Here is a 20,189-nt window from a genome sequence, read left to right on the forward strand (position 1 = left end):
TGCCTGGGTGGGGGGGGGGCATTTTTGGTTGTCACAAACAGAGGGGGCCACCTAGTGGGTAGAGGCCAGGGATGCTGCAGAACACCCTACAATATATAGGACACGGTCTCCTATAACAAAGAATTAGCTTGCCCCAAACGTCAACAGTGCCAAGAATGAGAAGCTCAGGTGTACATCACCATGTATCTGCATTATTTTACTAGCCTGTATGTCTCCCTAACTCTTGTCTGTCCCTCCTTCCCAAAAGCACCAGATTAATCTTCCCAAAGCAGTGCTTTCATTGCAAATTCTTCTGTTCAAAAATGTATAATGGCTATATACTACCAATACCATAAACCCCTCGACCTGGACATGAAGTCCCCTATAATCTGATTCTACCTGGCTAGCAAAACCTTCCTCTCCCTGATCTCAATTCCCATCCCAACCAAAGCTATAATATTTTATAGTTCTAAATACCATTCTCAACTTTGTGCTTTTGCTTGTGTTATACCATGCTAAAACCATTTTTCTCCTCTTTTTTCTTTTTTTCTCCTCTACTCATTTCTTCTCCCACACAAACATTTCAAACACTTCCCATCTTCTAAAGCTTGAAGTTCTACTCCATCAAGAAACCCCATTTTTCCAGTCTACAAGGATCTATTTCCTGAGTTTCTTTATTATCTGTGCAATTAAATACATACTGACTTGTAACATTATCCAATTGTTCCTGTTAAACATTCTTATCTTTCCAACAAGACTAGACCCCTCAAAAGATCAGAGGTTTTATCTACACATTTCTACTGGTTGGCTTCACAAATATCTCCAACTCATTTTGTTCAAAACAGATTGTCAGGGTGCCTGGGTGGCTCGGTTCATTAAGTGTCACACTCTCGATTTTGGCTCAGTTTATGATCTCACAGTTCATGAGATCAAACCCCGAGTCACGTTCCTCACGGACAGCATGGAACCTGCTTGAGATTCTCTCTCCATCTCCCTCTGCCCCTCCCCCGTGCATGCATGCACTCTCTCTCAAACAAATGATTAAAAAAAAAAAGATTAATTATCCTTTTTCAGATTTGTCCCCCTTGCAAAGAATTCTTCATTTATTAAATGGCACCACCAAAATGAAATCCAGGCAGCTATTCTTGATCCCCACCCTCTCCCATTCAATCAGTCTCCATGTCTCACTGGTTCAAAACATTCTTTGAATTTATCAATCCCTTTCCTACTCCACTACTACCACTTTAGTCTAGGTTACTTTCATCCTAAGCCTATTTTTTAAGTTTTTATTTATTTCTGAGAGAGAGGGAGAGCACGAGTGGGAGAGAACACACACGAGAGAACCCCAAGCAGGCTTGGTACTGTCAGCGCAGAATCCCATGTAGGGCTCGATCACACAAACAATTAGATCATGAGCTGAGCTGAAATCAAGTCAGACACTTAACCGACTGAGCCACCCAGGCGCCCCTCTAAGACTATTTTTACTCTTGCCTCCTTCTTCCATTACATTTCACATATAGTAGCCAAAAGATCTAACATTTTCATCAACTCAGCCCTCTTCTGAAAATCCTTCAGTGACTCCCCACACACTTAGAATGAAAACTGAACTCCTTATAATGGCCTTGCATTAATATGCAACTCCAGCCACATTGGCCTTCTTTCAGTTATTTCAATGCCAAGTTCTGCTATGTTTTAGGGACTTTGCACATACTGTTTTCTCCCTGTTATGCTCTTCAAATTACTGTTTCTTTCTCAACCTTCGGATCCCAGCTTTTCAATGTTATTTGCTCAAAAAGGACCTTCCTAATACCACTGTTAGAGAAGATTTTAGAATGTCGTTTATACTGTTCCGTGCTTGGTACATAGCAGGTGAAGAACACTCTTTCCAGTTGGATTTTTTCATTCAGGCTGCTTAACTTTTTGCTATTTTCTAGTACCTCTTTTGGTGGTTCAATTGCAAACCTGACACTTGGGCTCAGGTCAAGTCCCTCCTCTTAGGTCTCTCTCCTAACACCCTATTTATAGTGTCCTTATCACAGTTTGTAATCATTAATTTGCGATTATTTGCCTAATGCTTTCTCTATATAAAGAACATAAGCACAAAAGGGGCTACGTCAGGACACTAGTCCATAAAGGAATGAAATTATTATATATGTTTGCAATGACCTCCTCCTCCACCCACATTCCTCAAAGCTTATTCTCCCAGTAGAGATACTAGGTGCAGTGTCTTCAAGATACTATACTGTACCTAAATATAAGGTTAATTTCCCATTTACCAAGTTTAATAAATGTGTTTCAGCTGACTTAAGTATATGAGTTTTTCTGAAGATTGAATAATCAAATGCCTATTGCTTTATCAATTGTTACACATACATTTTTTTAAAATTTTTTAATGTTTTATTTATTTCTAGGAGAGAGAGAGACAGCGTGAGCAGGGCAGGGTCAGAGAGGGAGTCACAGACTCTGAAATAGGCTCCAGGCTCTGAGCTGGCAGTCAGCACAGATCCCGACGTGGGGCTCAAACCCATGAACTGCAAGATCATGACCTAAGCGAAAGTCAGACGCTCAACTGACTAAGCCACCCAGGCGCCCAAGTTACACATACATATTTTTTAAATGACAAAATTTGGAAGTTTCATTTTTTTCTATTCTCATTGAACAGAACAATTTTATGGAAACTGTTCACATCTATCTTTGATATCAACAAAGCCATTTTCTCATCTAACACAATTTTTCTAATGACACTACATTTAATTCTAAGTTACCTGAAATATGGTACCGTTTGAATCCACTCTAGATGCTATCCCTGTAGATCTTACTCCAAGCCAAAAGTATTCCCTCACTATCTAAATGATCTCTAAAACAACATCATGTGTACAGTATTCACTTACTATACTGCTTATTAAGGCAATTTTTACAAAGCGTGTTTACAACTTCATCCAACACGTCTGTGAAGTGCTACCCCCAGGAATAACTGATAAATCCATTAAAATGTCTTTGATTTTTTTAAACTCAATTTTATCAGGTGAATTTCATAAATATCCAAATTAACACTGATTGAAATCATTTAGGCTGTGTGTCTTCCCCCAACAATTAAAAATAAAATAATTGACAGAATTTCTGTCTCATAATAGGAGAGACTTTTTGTAAAGACTCAAATACAAAGTAAAGTTTTTCTATGAGAAGACAGTTTGGAGGAGCAGCTAATATTTAGGCTGATGCAGTTTATCAGACTGACTATTCCATGTCAAAACTTTAAAGAAATAAAAGCAGCAAACGGTTGCTCAATTTTTTCCTATGCCTGGTAATATCATGATGCCTCAAACAACTTTCCAACTTCCTCTCATTCCTTTACAAGTACATGCAATTACTTATCATAGTTTTTAAAAAAACCCATAGTATCTATCTGTCCTATTTTCTCCTTAGCACTACCTTCCCATTTTCAGCCCTATCCCTAATCAGTTGATCTGCATGGCAGCTAAAGTTGCTGGTTTCTCCAACTGCTACAGACCCCTTAGTGAATATCTGACCTCTTCTACTATAAATTACAACCAAAATTCTCACCTAGCCAGATCCTAAAACTTCCTACCACAGTCCCAAATCTAATGGACGAAGGTAGTATGGGGGAAGAAAATGGGGACAAATTTGACTTTTTTAAGCCTTAAAAACACCTAAGAGCATTACTGCTAAGAATACAGTAAGGAAAGAGGAAACTTGATGGGTACCATCTAGGAAGCGGTTACATAGTTTTTTCTTCTCCTTGTTTTTACACAAGTTGAAATTGTTATTAAATAGTGGTGATAGGCTAGCATTGAAACTAGTTTATCATTTGAGAAAAATTTTGGGGCCAGAGAAGGCAAATGTATCATTAATGAAGACAAAATTACAAAAATATGAAACAGAAATGAAACAACTTGAGAGATATACTTATTCATTAAGAAGGTACAGATAACTTTTAGGGCACCTGGGTGCCTCCTGATCTCAGGGCCGTGCTCCATGCTAGGCGTGGAGGCTACTTAACAACAACAACAACAACAAAAGATACAGATAACTTCTAATTTAATATTAGGCCTAAAAATAAAAATCCTAAAAGGGACTCTACCAGTAAGAGGAATCTGGATGGAAAGAAACAGCTTTGGAAGCATTGATACAATTACAAACAGGTAAATTTCCTAAGACAGAATTCCACATTATATTGGTTCAAATTCTAATAGTTGTTATATGTAAAAGAAACCAACTGGGAGAAATTTATATTTCATTCTGGGAAGAAAACTTAAGGAAATGTGGAAGCAGCGATGTAGTAAAATATTTATTATTTTATATCACAGGCCTATTAAGGGTAATGGGAGGTAATTTCTAAAATCGATTTGCTTTCTAACTTCAAAAAAAAAAAAGTCCATAACTCAATGACAGCACTTGATAGAGGTCAACTCTTCTATTCAAGTCAAAGAGCCTATGGTGAGCTGAAAGTCTCCCAGACCTGGTCCATCAGTAAGGGACAAAAGATTCAGTTTCTTGAGATGGCAGGGGGGAAAATGACTTGGCACTGCATCACACCTCAAATCCAACAGGGTTTCTCCCATGCCAACAGAGCACTGTGCGTCAAAGCATACCTTGGTGTAAGGACAGCGAAATGGATGTAAAAACCCTTATTTGTCTTTCATTTCCTGAACGCATTATCAACATGCACAACAAAACACTCCTGATCCCCATCACACAGGTCACGGAAGAAAAAAAAGAAAACCACCCAGATTTGTCGTTTCCACTCCCTCCCCTCGTACATAGGTGCCTGCCCCTCAGCGCTGGGCCTCGGGAGTTCTCTTCCCGGATCATTGTCCAGTGGGAAATTCACTGAGCGAGGAAAGCAACGTGGGCTATAGGACGTCTGTTACCAAAACAGAAATCAGTATTAAAAATACCGATCTTATCGGCCCTCCGCCCTCTCACATAAAACAAAAACAAAACCGAACACCACCCCCCACCACCCCCACCCCAACANCGCGGAGTGGCCATACGCGGCTTCCCGGCCGAGGCTGCGAGCCAAGCCTCGGCGAGCGGGGTTATCATTACCTGGACGGGTTCCTGCAGCACCGTCATCCTTGAGGCTCAGGCCCACTTTCTGCAGTGCCTCAGGGCCCCCCCGTAGCGGCTCCGGCCCGGCCAGCCCCGGCTCATTTAAACTCACCAGCGACCGTTACCGGGGGATGGGGGAGGCCGAGCGATTGCCGAGTACCTCCGAGCGGGACACGGAAATACCCGAAGTGGTGAGATCCGCGCGGGAGCCAGACGGAAAAGCCCGAAGGAGACCGGAAATGCCCGAGGCCGAGCAGCGGAGGAGGGGACTGTTGCCGGAAATTGTCGAGGGTTCCCGGGGACTACCGAGTTTGAGCCACAGCTTAGTTTTCTCCTCTCGGCCACGCCTTCACTCACGCACGCCACGCCCAATCGGCCACCCCAGGCTGGGCTACGCCCAATCGGCGACCAGCCGGCTGGGCGTGGCTTACCGGAGCAGGCGGGGAGCGTTACGTGGCTGGACTACCGCTTCCACTCGCCACTGAGGCTCTCCGGATCAGTTGATGCGCGGTAGATTGAGGAGAGGGTAAAACACTAGAGTGTGGGGTTGACTTTAATGAATTAAGAAATATTTGTTGAGTTTAGTTCATTCATCATTTCGGACTCAAAGGGAACTAGGACATTTGGAAAGATTGCCAGCCTTCAAAGACTAGTGAGGACATGGGCTGTCCACCCTGAAGAGATTACGGCCTCTTTAAAGGAAAAACAGTGTAACAGACTGTTATATGTGGCGCCCATAATAAGCGACGTAAAAATTCCAAGAGAGGGAATTAAATTGGGATTAAGATGAGAAAAGTTTCAGGGAAGGAAATAGGGAAACTTAACCTGGACTCTGAAGAATAGGTGGAGTTAGAAGAAGAGTGTCAAGTGAAGGGAAGCAGAAATGAGATCAGTCTGGTAAGAGTTAAGTCACTAACTGGAAATAATGACTTAGGTGACCAGATCATGGAAATTGTTATTCCTGACAGGAGAGGCGTTTGGCCTATTGGGAAATCTGGAGGCTTGATTTTGAACGTTCCCTCTGGCACGAACTAGGTTTAGGTCCTTAGGCAAGTCACATTTCTGAACTTCTATTTTCTTAGCCCGAAAATAATGATTAAAAGAATTAAATGGATTGGTGTATGTGGCTGTGCCTAACACACACAGTAGGCTCTTTCAGGTTTCCTTCCTGCTCCCTCTCCCCCCAAAATGTGTGAGCCAGGGAACTGTGAACATTTTGGTTTTTGGTAGATGATGAAAACACTTTTTGAAAGTTGATTGTCTACTCAGGACATCTCTAAGCTAAATGTGGAGCTCATGGTATATTTATGATGTGGGAATTTCCCTTTCTGGTTTTCACATTGTATGCAGATGAAATCAGGTTAGAATGGATTACCTCCTTCCTTTGGGTGGTATTAAAGGGAGGGGTTTTGTTTTGTTTTTATTTTTTAATACTAGTTAACAGAGCTATATCTGTCACCACCAACCATCTCTAGTAATTGCTTATTTGTAGCACCATAAAGGGTAAGTGCCAAGGTGATTTTCTGCCCTGTGCCATGGTTTTTTTTTTTAAAGCAGGATTATGAATCTTCTACACTGTCCAACTGGGTAGTCACTAGCTACTTAAAGCTTAGTTAAAATCAAGTGAATTAAAAATGAACATTTTCAGACACCCTAGCCACATTCCAAGGATTCAATAGACTTATGTGGCTAGTGGCTCCCATACTGGATAGCACAGATCTAGAATATTGCTGTCATTGGCTTGACTGGGGCTGGAGTCCAAAATGGCGTCACTCCCATGTTTGGGGCCTTGGTGCTAGCTGTTGGCGGAGCCCCTCAGCTCTCCTCCGTATCTCCACATGGCTCGTGTCTCAGCGTTGGTCTCTCTCTCATCAGTCAGTAGGCTAGCCCCATTTTTGACTTTGTGGCTGGCAAGCATGAGGGTAAAAACAGAAGCTATGAGGCCCCTTAAGGTCTAGGTTTGTAAGTCAAACCCCCATCACTTCTCATTGATTAACGCAAGATACAGGGCGAGCATGGATTCAAGGGGAGGAGAAATAGACTCTAGATGGGAGAAGTAGCAACGTGACACTACAAAAGGCTTGTGCCACCAGAAGGAATTGACTGCTAGACCAACTTTGGAAACAGTCTACCAGATGTGCGATGAGAGAATCTGTAATAGTAATGCAAAGAAGGAGATGGGCAAGAGATATCACTTAACACGTGATGCTTTTAGTTGGTTGTAACACTCCACTTTTATTCCGTTTTGGTTTTTTTTTTAATTTTTTAATGTTTTTATTTATTTCTGAGAGAGAGAGACGGCATGAGCAGGGGAGGGTCAGAGAGAGAGAGGGAGACACAGAATCTGAAACAGGCTTCAGGCTCTGAGCTGGCTGTCAGCACAGAGCCCGACACGGGGCTCGAACCCACAAACCGCGAGATCTGAGCCAAAGTCTGACGCTCAACTGACTGAGCCACCCAGGTGCCCCACATTTATTCTGATTAATGCAGAGAGCGCCAAGGCTATTGCTTTTATTATAGGGTTCACTTCTAGTAAAGTGGACTAAAGTTGTATTTTCATTTTTAATTGGCACGTGACATTATTTGCTCATGCAAAGCTTGTGGTCATTTTACACACACACAAGTCTTTTACATACAACATGCTGCCAATAGATTTTTGTGCCATAGATTCTTGTAAACTTGAAGGTAGGAACTTGCAACACAGGGTACATAATGATGATATTTCGTGTGTGAAAATGTGCATCTAGAGTGAGAATGAGTCTTATGCTTTGTGCTCTGGCTCTTAAGCTTAGAATTTGCTTCTAAAATCTGGCTTTTGAGTTTACAATTTGCTTCTAAAATCTCCTGGGATTTTTTTTTCTCCCTAAAAATGGCATCTCTTTTCAAACAGTTCTTCACTGGGCTAATACATCTGTTGTGGTTTTCTGCTCATCCACAACAAGGCCACGTTGTTTGAAGTTGTGCTTTGATGGGATCTTTGAAAGCATTTTAACTTCCTTCTGTGTTCCTGATTGACCTACTTTAACTTGCCATCCAGCAACCACTTAGGCATCCTGCTGTCATCCATTATCCACATATGTTTAGCTGGAGAACGGAGCTGGGTTACAATAAGCATTATTCCAAACATGGTAAATGATCTCTTCTCCTTAGCCTGCCTCTTGGTCTGTTTCATGTTCATTCAGATTCAGAGGCCGGCTTTTAGGGCGCTGTTCAAGGACCTAGACTTGGTATCACTGCCAAGATGCAGGTCCCGCTGTAAACATAGCCCCCAACAAGATTACTCTTCTGAATTCCTTCAGTCCCCCTTGTCTGTACCTTCTTTTGTCCCTGTTGATGCTGCTGTCTTACCATCTAATATTACCTGACCTTGAGGCATTTGCTCCTGTGTATGCTTCTCCCTCTTGATCAAATCATCTCCTTCCTTTGGCATCTCTGATCACCCAGTCTCCTGGTTTTCCTCCTACTGCTCTGTTTTTATCAGTTCCGTTGTAGGCTCTTTAATGTTAGAATGCTTCAGGGGACTGTTCTAGGCCTTCTTCTCACCCTACATTCTCTTCCTTTCCAAACCCATCCATTCTCTTGGCCTCTACTCTCATCTAAAATTGTTCCAAAATCTGTATGTCTAGTCAGAGTGCTTCTTAGAACTACAGACCAGAATGCCTAGCTGCCAACTGGATGCCTCATAGGTACTTGTTCAGAATAGAACTCCTTGTTACTCATACTTGAAGTACTTCCCATGTCAGTTTAAGGTACCACCGTCCTCTCCATTGCCCAGGCCTGAAACCACTCTCTCTTTGACCCTAACGTCTAGTCACAAAAGCCCTACTAATTTTACCCTGAATATACCTTCTCGTCTCTTCCTCTCTCCAGCCTTACCTACCCTCAAAAACAAGTCTGATCATGTCAGGACTCCCTCCTAAGCCTCCCCTCCCAACTCAAGATTTCCCATTGCTCTCAGAAGATCACACAAACCTGTTAACTTCTCTTATAAGGTCCTCCAAGGTCTAGTCTCTGCCTTGTCTCACCTCCCTGTTATACTCTACATTCCCCAAAGGAGACCAGAATATGTCACTTTGGCATAAGGATTATTTTGACCTGAAAACAATTAGGAAGCAGCAAACACAGAAAGAGCTCTCTGCTTTCCCCCATTTGCCTAAAATCAGGACATCGGTTTCTCTTTGTGAAGTTGTATCCTCTCCCCTCTCCTGTACCAGGAGGAGGAAAACAACCATTATCACTAGAACAAGAAATTGGCACTGATTTGAATCTGCACAAACTTTACTGAAATAACCTTTATCTTCTGTTAGTTTCCCCATGTATTTACCTTTCCACCACTTACTACCCCAGAAGCCAAAACTTTTCTCCTTTGTTTTGTCACTTCTCCACAAATTTATTGCTGTTTGCTAAGATGGTATGTAAGATGCCTAAGTCCTAACCACCTCTTGTTTCTAACTCTTGTTTTAAAAAATTTGTTAATCTGTCTTTTGTCAATTTAATTTGCACGTCCATGATAGAGACCTAAGAGGGTAGAGGGAAGGTCACATGAGGCACATAGCAAGAAAGTAGCCATCTGCAAGCCAGGAAGAGAGCTTTCACCAGAAACCCAGTTTGCTAGCACCTCGATCGTGGACTTCTAGCCTCCAGAACTGTGAGAAAATACATTTCAGTTGTTTACTTCACCCAGTCTGTGGTGTTTTCTTATAGCATGCTGAGCAGACTAATATAATCAAGATTATTTATATCATATCTCCCTAAGGGAAGGCTAGGCCTTCTATTTCTTTTTATTGTTCTTTGAAAGGAATTACATATTTAGTAGATGCTTAAAAAATACTGATTAAAGTAGAATCCTTTATACATATTACTTCTTCCTAAAACACTTTGCCCCTTTTTTTTTAACAAAGAGAAGCTATTTATTTATTTATACATTTTTAAAGGTTTGTTTATTTTGAGAGAGAGTGTGAGCAGGGGAGGGGCAGAGAGAGAGGGAGAGAATCCGAAGCAGGCTTCACACCGCCAGCCAGGAGCCCAATGCGGAGCTTGATCTCACAAACTGTGAGATCGTGATCTGAGCCAAAATGAAGAGTCAAACGCTTAACCAACTAAGCCACCCAGGCACCCCTGCCCTTACTCTTTAGCTAAATTCAACTCATCCTTCAGGCCTCATGCCTTGATATTACATCCTCAGAATATTCCCTGTCCTACCTAACCAAAATTATTAGCTCTACCCTATGATTCTCTCTCACAACATCTTTATTCTTTTCCTCCATAGTATGTATGGCAATTTTAATTATATCTGTTTAATATAAATTCCATGAAGGTAGGGACTTTGCCTTACCCTGAGGTCCCTATTATTTAGTATAGTGTCCTGCACAAATATAAAGTTATTAAAATATTATAAATATATCTGATGAGTAAATGACATCACTACTCAATGTTAGCCCTTATTGGTCATAACTTGATGCTCTTGTGACTGTTCCTTTCTGGACCCAGAGAACAGGCTGGCTTTGCACATAGGTCCCTAAGGGATTTCAGGTCAAAGCATTCTGAAGTGTTGAGGCTAATCAAATGCATCCCGGTTGAGGTGAGCTCTGAGATGGCCTACACGGGCCTATGGCAGGGAGGGCTAGACAGACTTCAAAAACACAGGAAAGCAGAAAAATGGTAAGCAAATTAGCTTTCCTGGAGTGGAGGCCATTTAAACTTGGTTGAAATGGTGGTGTATTGCACAGTTGATAAGCTCTGGGTTCCAAACTGATGACTTTAGGTTGGTAAAATAGACCTAGGGAGCTGCTGGTGGTGATTGAGCTAGGCAGTGACTTCAGGAGAATGGAATTTGAGAAAGATTATGCTAACAGCTGAGGATTATGTGAATTGGAGGAGAGAGACAGTAGGGGCCAGGAGCACAGCAACGAGGCTGCTAGGGAGTCTAGGCAATTCTAAATTTCCATTATTCTTGTATCCTAGATGTTATGATGCAGGGTCTGCGAACCCAGTGGTCAAGAAAGAATTCTTGAGACATTTTATGGTGCAAAAAGGTGTTTTTATTACAGCACGGGGACAGGACCCATGGGCAGAAAGAACTGCATTGTGATTGTGAAGAGTGACTGATTATATAGGGTTTTCTAGCCTATGGAGGTGAAGGTGAAGCTAGGTCTCCAGGAAGTTGAGTCTATAGATTCCTGGCAGTCTATTATTGAGATTGTGTTTTTCTTGTAAATCATTAAAGACTGTTACAAACTATAGTGGAGTTTCATGTCCTACATGACTGATCTTTATCAGTTAACCATTTGTTTTCCCCCTGCCTTTGTTCTTAGGCGGTTACTAGTGCCTATATATATATTTCACCTTAAGGCAGGGGGTTGCCACTTAAGGGGCGGGGGTTGCAGGATGTCAGCTCAAGTTTTGCCCTCAGCTTGCTTTTTTCTCTCTCATCAGTTGAATCTGAAAAAAGACGGAAAATGAAAATAGTTACAAGTTACTCATTTACAGTGGGAAATATTCTTATCCAATTCCATTTTTTAAGGACATTCAGATTCCAACCAGAAGGCTGCTTATTGAGTATAGTCACACCAGAAGAATGAATTGAATGATCCTAGTGGCTATTATCTCCTTTTCCTCAGAAGGGGCATATATACCTGATTGCTAGATAAAACATATTGCTATTATCTGGAGAAGACGTTCACCAAATAATAGATTCTTTGTTTCTCCCCTTCTTAGCTTCTAGGCAAACTTTAATTTTTCTCTGAATAAATTGCATAGCAATGAATTAAACACAGACTTGATTCTGTCCCAGTCTTGAGTCTCTTCTATAGTTTTCTCAAATAGACCCTGTTCTTGCTGTTTGCTTGTTTTATGTGTCACAAATACATGATTTGGAAGGTAGCTGATGAGCTAGGTTTGAAATATATTGAGTTTGAAGTGCCTCGGGTGAGAAATATCCAAATTTTAATTGAATATATGAAGCTTGAACAATTTAGGAAAGAAATTGAGACTGGAGATAGAGATTTTCCAGGTAGAACTAAATGCATTCTATTTTGGTTATGTAACATCTTCTAAAACCTCTGTATGAGTATTTATTGTTACATTAAAACTATTTATACATCTGCATCCTCCACACCAGACAGGAAGCTCCTTGGGGGCAGGGATGGCCTCTTACTAATTTTAGTAACAGTAAGGGCATACTGTAGGTGTTTAACGGGTGTTAGTTGAATGAATGAATGAATGAATGAGAGTAAACTGGATAATGGAGATACAGGAGATGAGGGTCAGTGACAGAACTTTGGTATGATAAGTACAACAGAGAAGGCCCAGAGACAAGACCACTAGATTTAGCCACAGAGAAGTCATTGGTGGAATGCTAGGGAGGAAGTCAGAATTTAAGAAGTAAAAGAAGAAGTTGGTGGAAAGGGAAACCAAGAAAAGAGAATCATGTTTAGAAACACGTTACCAAATGTTGAGAAAAAGTGCTTGCTAAGGGGTAGAGTCTCTTTTTCCTTGCTAGGAGCCATCCATACTGTCGGGGACAGGCCACCTGTCATTGGTGCTTTCTTGCTCCCTTCCTCACTTGGGGGCCAGGGCTCTTCATAAGGGAATCCCTATCAGCTCTACCAGCTCTCACCGTTGCCTTATAGTAGTGTCCATGGTTCTAGTCAGGTCTGCCATGACTCATAGTGTGACGTTGGGCAAGTCACCCCCTTCTATCTGCACCTCTTGCAGCTGACAGGTTGTCAGGGCGGGGCGGGGCGACGGCGGGAGGGAATGCTGTTTGGATGACTGATGAGGATTGTGAGGATTCTGACTTGCCCCCTGTTGCTTTTCAACTATAAATCACTTTGCCAGACACCAGCTGTCCTGCCCTCTGCTTTAGAGTCTCAGACTCTACCCCACCTGTTGTTGGGGGCCCTCCCAACGTCCTCCTCCCACAGCTGAGCTCACAGATACAGCACGAGGCGGCATTGCCCTGATCACAGAAATTAGCTTCAACCATTTAGATGGACTCTAAGTGATTAGGCCAAATGTGTAGCCTTCTCCACCTACACTAAACAGCCAAAGAAATGAAGTTGGATGGGATGAGAACCAGTGCTATCACAGTCTTTGAAATTGTGCTTTTAGATCCTTCCATTCCTTCTCACCTTTACCTTTGGTGTTCTGGGTTTTGAAGGTCACGGAGACTTCAGTTTTTCATTGCTTTTTTCCTTCTTCTGTGGTCACAAGGAATCTTAGATACAGGGGATTGGGTTAATCATTCTCCTTAATTTGTAGCCTTCTTTCATCAGTGGTCCATGCAAGGCCTCTCTTGTTTAATTTTTTTATTTACTCCCTTTTATCTCACTGCTCCATCCCATCCAAACAACACTCACCATAAGCAACCCTCAAATATTTTATTTTAAGTTTTTTAATGTTTATTTTGAAAGAGAGAGAGAGAGAGAGAGAAAGGAAGAGGGTATGATAGAGGCAGAGAGAGAGAGGGAGAGAGAGAATCCCAAGCAGGCTCCATGCTCAGCGGGGAGCCCTACACGGGGCTCAATCTCATGAACGTGAGATAGTGACCTGAGCCAGATCAAGAGCTGGATGCTTAACTGACTGAGCCACCCAGGAGCCCCAACCCTCAGATATTTTTAATGTGTATTTTTTGTTTGTCTGTGTTCTTGAATAACAGGTAATGCTCCTAGTATGCATGTACTTAATAAAATTTAATAATATATCTTATTCCACCCAGTAGAGCCAAAATGTTATTTTAATATGTAAACAATATAAAAATTATTGATAAGCTGCATTACATTCTTTTTTTTTTTTGGTACTAAGTCTTCAAAACCCAGTGTGTTTTTTCTTACAGTATATCTCGGTTTGGATGTTAAATTTTCATCAGAAATACTTGATCTGTATTTAGATTTTGTAACTTAACAGTTGAAAAAGTAGATTCACATACTAAGTTGTTCCAAGCATAATTTAAAATTTTCCAATACCTGAATCAAGTACCAAAAAAATCATTTTCCTTTAATTTTTGCCTCCAAAATGGACAAAATAGCTTCATCTATTTTAAAAGAATTGATTTGACTTAAAAAAATTTTTTTAAATGTTTTATTTATTTCTGAGAGAGAGACAGCATGAGCAGGGGAGGGTCAGAGAGAGAGGGAGACACAGAATCTGAAACAGGCTCCAGGCTCTGAGCTAGCTGTCAGCACAGAGCCCGATGCGGGGCTCAAACCCACGAACCGTAAGATCATAACTTGAGCCAAAGTTGGACACCTAACCGACTGAGCCACCCAGGCACCCCAGAATTGATTTGACTTTGAAGCAAAAGCATATCAGTATCAAAAGTAGGTCCAAGTTAAGTTAATTCACTAACTCTTGTGTCAAGTCCATATTATTTTATTTACTTTATTTAATTTTTTTTAACATTCATTTTTTTGAGAGAGAGAGTATGAGTGGGGGAGGCACAGAGAGAAAGGGAGACACAGAATCTGAAACAGGCTCCAGGTTCTGGGCTGTCAGCACAGAGCCCGACGCAGGGCTAGAACTCATGGACCGTGAGATCATGACCTGAGTCAAAGTCGGGATGCTCAACGGACTGAGCCACCAGGTGCCCCTAAAGTCCATATTATTAACATGAAATTCAAGAAGACATTGCATAAATTGAAAAGGAATTCTGAATTTATTAATATCAACAAAACAGTTAAACTTTTCTTGCCATTTTTGCAGCTAGTTTACATAAAGCTGTTGATTAAAATCTGCATGTTTATGTTAGACAAGTGTGTATTAATTTGCACTGTGAGAGGCTTCAATTTTAGCAGAAAATCTTGTACCTACCTAAGTTGCACATAAGAGTTTTCTTTCCTTGGAGCTTGAGTTGTAGCATGTTCATATGCAGTGTGGCATCAGTGAGATTATATGCAGATATTTTAAATTTATGGAAGTGTCATTGTGGCTTATATCTTGTTCAGCTTCTTACTCATCACTGTGTTTCTTCTGGGTATACATCTAATCTTTTGCTTCTAATAGGCATGGCATTGTCTCAGTGATGGAGACTCACCTTGCTTCCACCTCCTCCCACTGTAAGTCATGCTACAGAGAACCTTCTTACTCATGTCCCTCCTGAACTGGTGGGATTTCTGTCAGCTCTCTACTCAGCTTGATTGCCCTTTTAAGCCACAAAGCACTTCGACCTCTATCCCATGTATTCCCTAGCTTTTCTATTTCTTTGCCTTTCTTTTTTTTTTTTATGTTTATTTTTGAAAGAGAGAGACAGAGACAGAGTACAAGTGGGGGAGGGGCAGAGAGAGAGGGAGACCTAGAATCTGAAGCAGGCTCCAGGCTCTGAGCTGTCAATGCAGAGCCCAGTGAGGGGCTCAGACTCACAAACCATGAGATCATGACCTGAGCTGAAGTCAGACACTTAACTGACTGACCCACCCAGGGGCCTCATCTTTCTCTTTATCTCCTGTAAGATATTCATTCTTTTGCCCTTCAATTTCCTAATGTTTTCTAGCTGTGTCCTTTATGCTACTTTTCAAATCTATTGTGTGTTCTATTTTAATTATTAATTTTCTATACCTAATATGTTGCTTATTTTATCAAAGCTTTTTTTTTCTTATTTCAACTATTATACTTTTCATATCTGATATTTCTGTTTGGTTCTTCTTTATGTTTTCTTGTCCTGTATCATAGGGGTAATATTTCCCTTTATCTCTTTTAGCATATTTAAGCTAAGCTCCTTTTATTTATTTACTTATTTGTTTGCTTGTTTATTTTTAAGGGAAAGAGAAAGCTGGGGAGAGGGGCAGAGGGGGGAAGAGAATCTCAAGCAGGCTCCATGCTCAGTGTGGAGCCCAATGCGGGACTCGATCGCACAACCCTGGGATCATGACCTGAGCCAAAATCAAGAGTAGGATGTACTAGGCTTCTTTTAAAATCTTGGCCTGTTGTCATATTTCTACTTAAGGTACAATCTGTAATCAAGTAGGTTGTGTCCTTTTGAATTAGTTGTGGTCCTCACCTGCCTTGTTATTTTGGAACATAGATTGCTCTGTCCGACAGTGCATGCCACTGCCATCGAGCTCAGGGATGGGGTAAGGGTTGGAGGTAAATGAGCCCTAATACTGAGAACAGTCTCCCCCCGCCCCCAGGGCAAAGTGAAGCAGCCTTGGGATGGGGAGACACTTTCAAAAAAACTTTTTTAATGTTTATTTATTTTTGAGAGAGAGCGTGAGCAGAGGAGGGACACAGAGAGAGATACACACACAGAATCTGAAGCAGGCTCCAGGCTCTGAGCTGTAAGCACAGAGCTTGACACAGGGCTAGAACCTATGGACCATGAGATCATGGCCTGAGCTGAAGTCAGACATTTAACTGACTGAGCCACCAGGCACCCCAAGAAAGACACTTTTTAAATTGTAATTCATCTGCCCTATGAGTTTAGGGGATGAGGGAGAAAACAACTGTCCAAAGTTCAGTTGCCTCTTACCTGTTTTGTTTTGGTTTTTTTAATCAGCTCTTTCCAAGCACCGTGCATCTTCAGTGTCCTGATGTTACTGTAACCAACACCTGGATCACAGGGTTGAGTCATACAGGAGATGGGGCATCACTATGTTCAAAGGCAGTAGTGGTGGGAAAGAGGGATCAGAACCCCAAAGCTCCTATTTTGTTTTTTTCCTGGTCATCCCACAGCCATGCTCGGCTACATCTCTCTGACACACACACACACACACACACACACACACACACCCCATCACCTCCTTCATCTAAGGGGCTTCTCATAGTTCTTTTCATTTCTTGGTGTTTTCTCTGTATAATTCTTCTGTTATTGACCTTGAGAGAGGGAGCAGCATCCACAGTATTTCAATCAGGACGCAAGCTCAAGGATTGTGAGCACTTGCTCTGTGTTAGACGCTGTTCTAAGGATGTTACCCGTGTTAACTCATTTAACCCTCTGAGGTTATGTTGGCTGCCCCATTTTGCAGATGGGAAAACTGAAACATAAAGAAGTTAACTAGGTTGCTTAACTAAGTCAGCACTCTAACCCAGGCAGTCTGGCTCCTGAGTGGTCCCTCTTACCCTCTGCTGATTCACCCAGTGCCCTGTATGGGGACAGATTAGTGTTGGCATTGCCCCATGATGTCTAGCTTATGCGTTGGCCAGAAGAGAGGAGGGAGGGTGACTAGGACAAGGCATTAAGAGCCAGGCCTGCTGTCAGCAGCATTTGATCCCAGGCAGGAGACTCTGGTGGATCTTTTTCAGGACAGGACACAGGCCCTGCGTGGCTAGAGGGGAGGGGAGAAGGGCGAGTGAGCATGCGTAAGCCCAGACTAAAGGAGGGCTGATGTCAGTTCTCTGTGCATCTGTCTCTGAATTTGACGTGGGGTATAAATGGGTTGGTATGAAATTCTGTCCTGCGTTTTCCATCTACTGAGTCTGACGTCCTTCCGGTGAAAGCGTATGAGGGCGCTGGGGCGGCTCTGGCTCAGGAACCATTTGGTGCCTCCCAGAGGTACTGGTTAGGTTGCCAGGACCCCTGCCACACTCAGTTCTTCACACCCCGCCTCTGCTTTCCTTCTCTCTTCTCTTTGCTCTGATTGGTCCACATTTATTGGAGGGGGAGGCTGTCACAGATCCTGTGCAGGATACTCTAGATGGACAGGGAGGTAAGAGTCAGCGACTGTGAAGCAGAATGAGGACCATGAAAGTGAACTCTCTGACTCCAGTAACGGGCCCTTGTGAACCGTGGGCATCGTGAGCTGTGGTAATACCAAGGCCAGCCTCCGGTGTCTTGATTCTTGATGCATGGCTCTTCCTGGAAAACCACATCCTCCTCTAGCTGCTGCTGAAATGCCAGACACTTTTTAAGCTGGCGTTGCTTAAAGAATCAGAAACTGGTTTGAGGAGTGTCTCCTCCCCTGCTGGGGCACTTGTGGCCTACGGTTTCAGGCAGGCTGGCACCTCATCTGAGTGTGGCTGACACGCAGGCCTCCTGGCCCAGGGGACTTGCTACATGCTTTTGGAGCCACAAAATATGTCACACTGTGGCTACCCAGCTGCCATCCTCCCCCCGCCCCCATTCCTTTCCACCTCTTCCTCATTCCTAAACCCACACCTTATAATCCCAGCAGCCACTGCCACCTTACCTGTCCCTCCTCCCTGTGGTCCCCCCTCCTAGAATTCCTTCTGGGAAGCCTGAGAAACCTGAACATTTGTCTAGCTTCATCTGCCTGGGAAAGCAAAATGAAATTCACAGCCAGGAGTGTTTCCAGGGTTCCAGGGATGGTTTGTGAGGCTTGCTTACGATGTTTCACGCAGATCTCACAACAGCTTGAGAAGGAAATGTTTACTGTGGAAGGTCCTTAGGGAACTGGGCCCAAGATTAGGAAATGCAAAACGGGGATTCAGCCCTATGCTTGTCTGTCTGCCTCTAAAGCCCACACATACCCTTTCCGTGTTGGCAAGTGCTCAGCGAGCCCCATTTGGTTTTCCCAGCTTTGTAAGCTCATAGCTCTGTTCCCAAGCAGACTGGATATTTTGCTTCTCCTTAGAATTAAAAGAAAGAAAGAAAGAAAGAAAGAAAGAAAGAGAGAGAGAGAGGGGGAGGAAAGAAAAGAAAAGAAAAGAAAAGAAAAGAAAAAGAAAAAGAAAGGGCACCTGAGCAGCTCAGTCGATTGAGCATCTGACTTCAGCTCAGGTCATGATCTCATAGTTGGTAGGTTCAAGCCCCATGTTGGGCTCTCTGCTGAACGCCTGCTCAGAGCCTGGAGGCTGCTTCAGATTCAGTGTCTCCTTTGCTCTCTGCCCCTCCCTACCTTGTGTTCTGTCTCACTGTGTCTGTCAAAATAAATAAATGTAAAAAAAATGAAAAAAGAAAAAGATAAATGAAATTAAAGGAAAGAGGGAGAGAGAATCCCAAGCAGGCTCTGCACTGCCCAATGTGGGGCTCTAACCCACGAACAGTGAGATCATGACCCGAGCTGAAATCAAGTCTGACACAACTGACAGATCACCCAGGCGCCCCCACCCCCACCCCGCCGCCAACTCTTTTGAGGATCAAACTTCTTATTAGAATGGTGAGAATAACTTGTTTCTTAGCGGGAAGGGGACGTCTGAGAGCATCCCAATCAGCCGTTATTTTTAGACTCTTAAACCACAGAATACTTTTTTAGAAAATGATCCTGGGGCTCCAGTACATAAAACTCAGGAGTAATGCTGGCTCAAATGGCAGGGAGAGCTGCGAACCTGGCCTCTCTGTGTCCCTTACAGCCAGAAGAAGTTAAGGAAGACCTGGGTGTCTGTTGAGCACTGTTTGAGAGCTCCTGATTATCTCTCGTTTTAGAGATAAGCAAGCTGAGGCCCAGATTGGGGGAGTGGCTGGCCAGGCCAGGGCTAGTGTCTGGATCTTTGTGCTTCTGGCTTGCAGCCTTCCACCAAGCCCTGGCCTGTGTGTCTTCGCAAACCTGCAGCACCCCTGGTCCAGGAAGGGGATGCAGTGGGAGTAGAGGAGGGGAGAGGCAGGGCTTCCGCTCTCCTCCTTCCTCCTCACCAACCACCTGGGCTCCCAGCCCCGTGGGGAATGAGGATGTCAGGGAAGGGACAGACAGGGAAAAGGAAAGGTGCAAGCAGAGGCACTGGGAAGCAGGTAACACAAAGTCAAAGGAAGAAGGTGAGGCAGAAAAGGGGTAGGGTGAGGTGAAAGAGCGAGCAGCTGTTTGCTGTCCCAGCCAGGACCAGTACTGGCCTAGGGTTTGCATCCTGCTCTAGTTCCCCTTCGGGCAAGTCCTGGCCCCTTTTCCTGCCTCAGTTTCCTTTAAAGGCTTCCCTGCTTGCCAGTGGCGAGAGCACACCTAGGCTACAGGAGCGGTGGAGTAGAGTAAGCTCCACACACTGGGGGCCAGAATTAGCTGGCTCAGCTGTGCCTATAAATAGCTGGATGTCTGGAGGCTGCCTAAAGGTCTCTCTGGGCATTAGACTCCTCACTTACAAAACCAGGTAGGATAAGACCGACTTTAAGGGCCCTTTCAGCTAGGAAAGATCTGGGAAATGGAGCGTGGGCTCGGGAGCCTGGAGAATGGGCCGGTGGGCGCTGCTGGCTCCCGGACTTGCAACCCTAGGAGCTGGCGGGGAGCTGGCAGAGAGCCGGCGTGGCGGAGTCTGCA

The 20,189-nt window shown here is 43.3% G+C and overlaps 2 protein-coding genes across 9 annotated transcripts in view; one reads left to right on the forward strand and one right to left on the reverse strand.

The window, feature by feature from the left end:
- CDC27 (cell division cycle 27) overlaps positions 1 to 5,217 on the reverse strand; it is a 71,542-nt gene extending 66,325 nt beyond the window's left edge. For all 6 annotated transcript variants that reach the window (XM_077780344.1, XM_077780340.1, XM_077780339.1 and 3 more), the window contains exon 1: positions 5,050 to 5,217. Coding sequence is in view for 4 of the 6 variants with exons in the window: in XM_077780340.1 (XP_077636466.1) it covers positions 5,050 to 5,076 (27 nt within the window). In the remaining 2 variants the exon portion in view is untranslated. The remainder of the gene's footprint in view (positions 1 to 5,049) is intronic.
- Positions 5,218 to 5,342: 125 nt separating this feature from the next.
- Positions 5,343 to 20,189, forward strand: part of MYL4 (myosin light chain 4) — a 28,384-nt gene continuing 13,537 nt past the window's right edge. Inside the window, exon 1 of one of the 3 annotated variants that reach the window (XM_077780371.1) lies at positions 5,343 to 5,578. In XM_077780371.1, coding sequence (XP_077636497.1) covers positions 5,556 to 5,578 — 23 coding nt within the window. In that variant the 5' untranslated portion in view covers positions 5,343 to 5,555. Of the gene's footprint in view, positions 5,950 to 20,189 lie in introns of all 3 variants that reach the window. The other 2 variants (XM_077780373.1, XM_077780372.1) reach the window with 2 other exon arrangements.

The sequence above is a fragment of the Crocuta crocuta genome, unplaced genomic scaffold, assembly GCF_008692635.1.
Source record: "Crocuta crocuta isolate KB4526 unplaced genomic scaffold, BGI_CrCroc_1.0 scaffold288, whole genome shotgun sequence".
NCBI classification, from domain to species: Eukaryota; Metazoa; Chordata; class Mammalia; order Carnivora; family Hyaenidae; genus Crocuta; species Crocuta crocuta.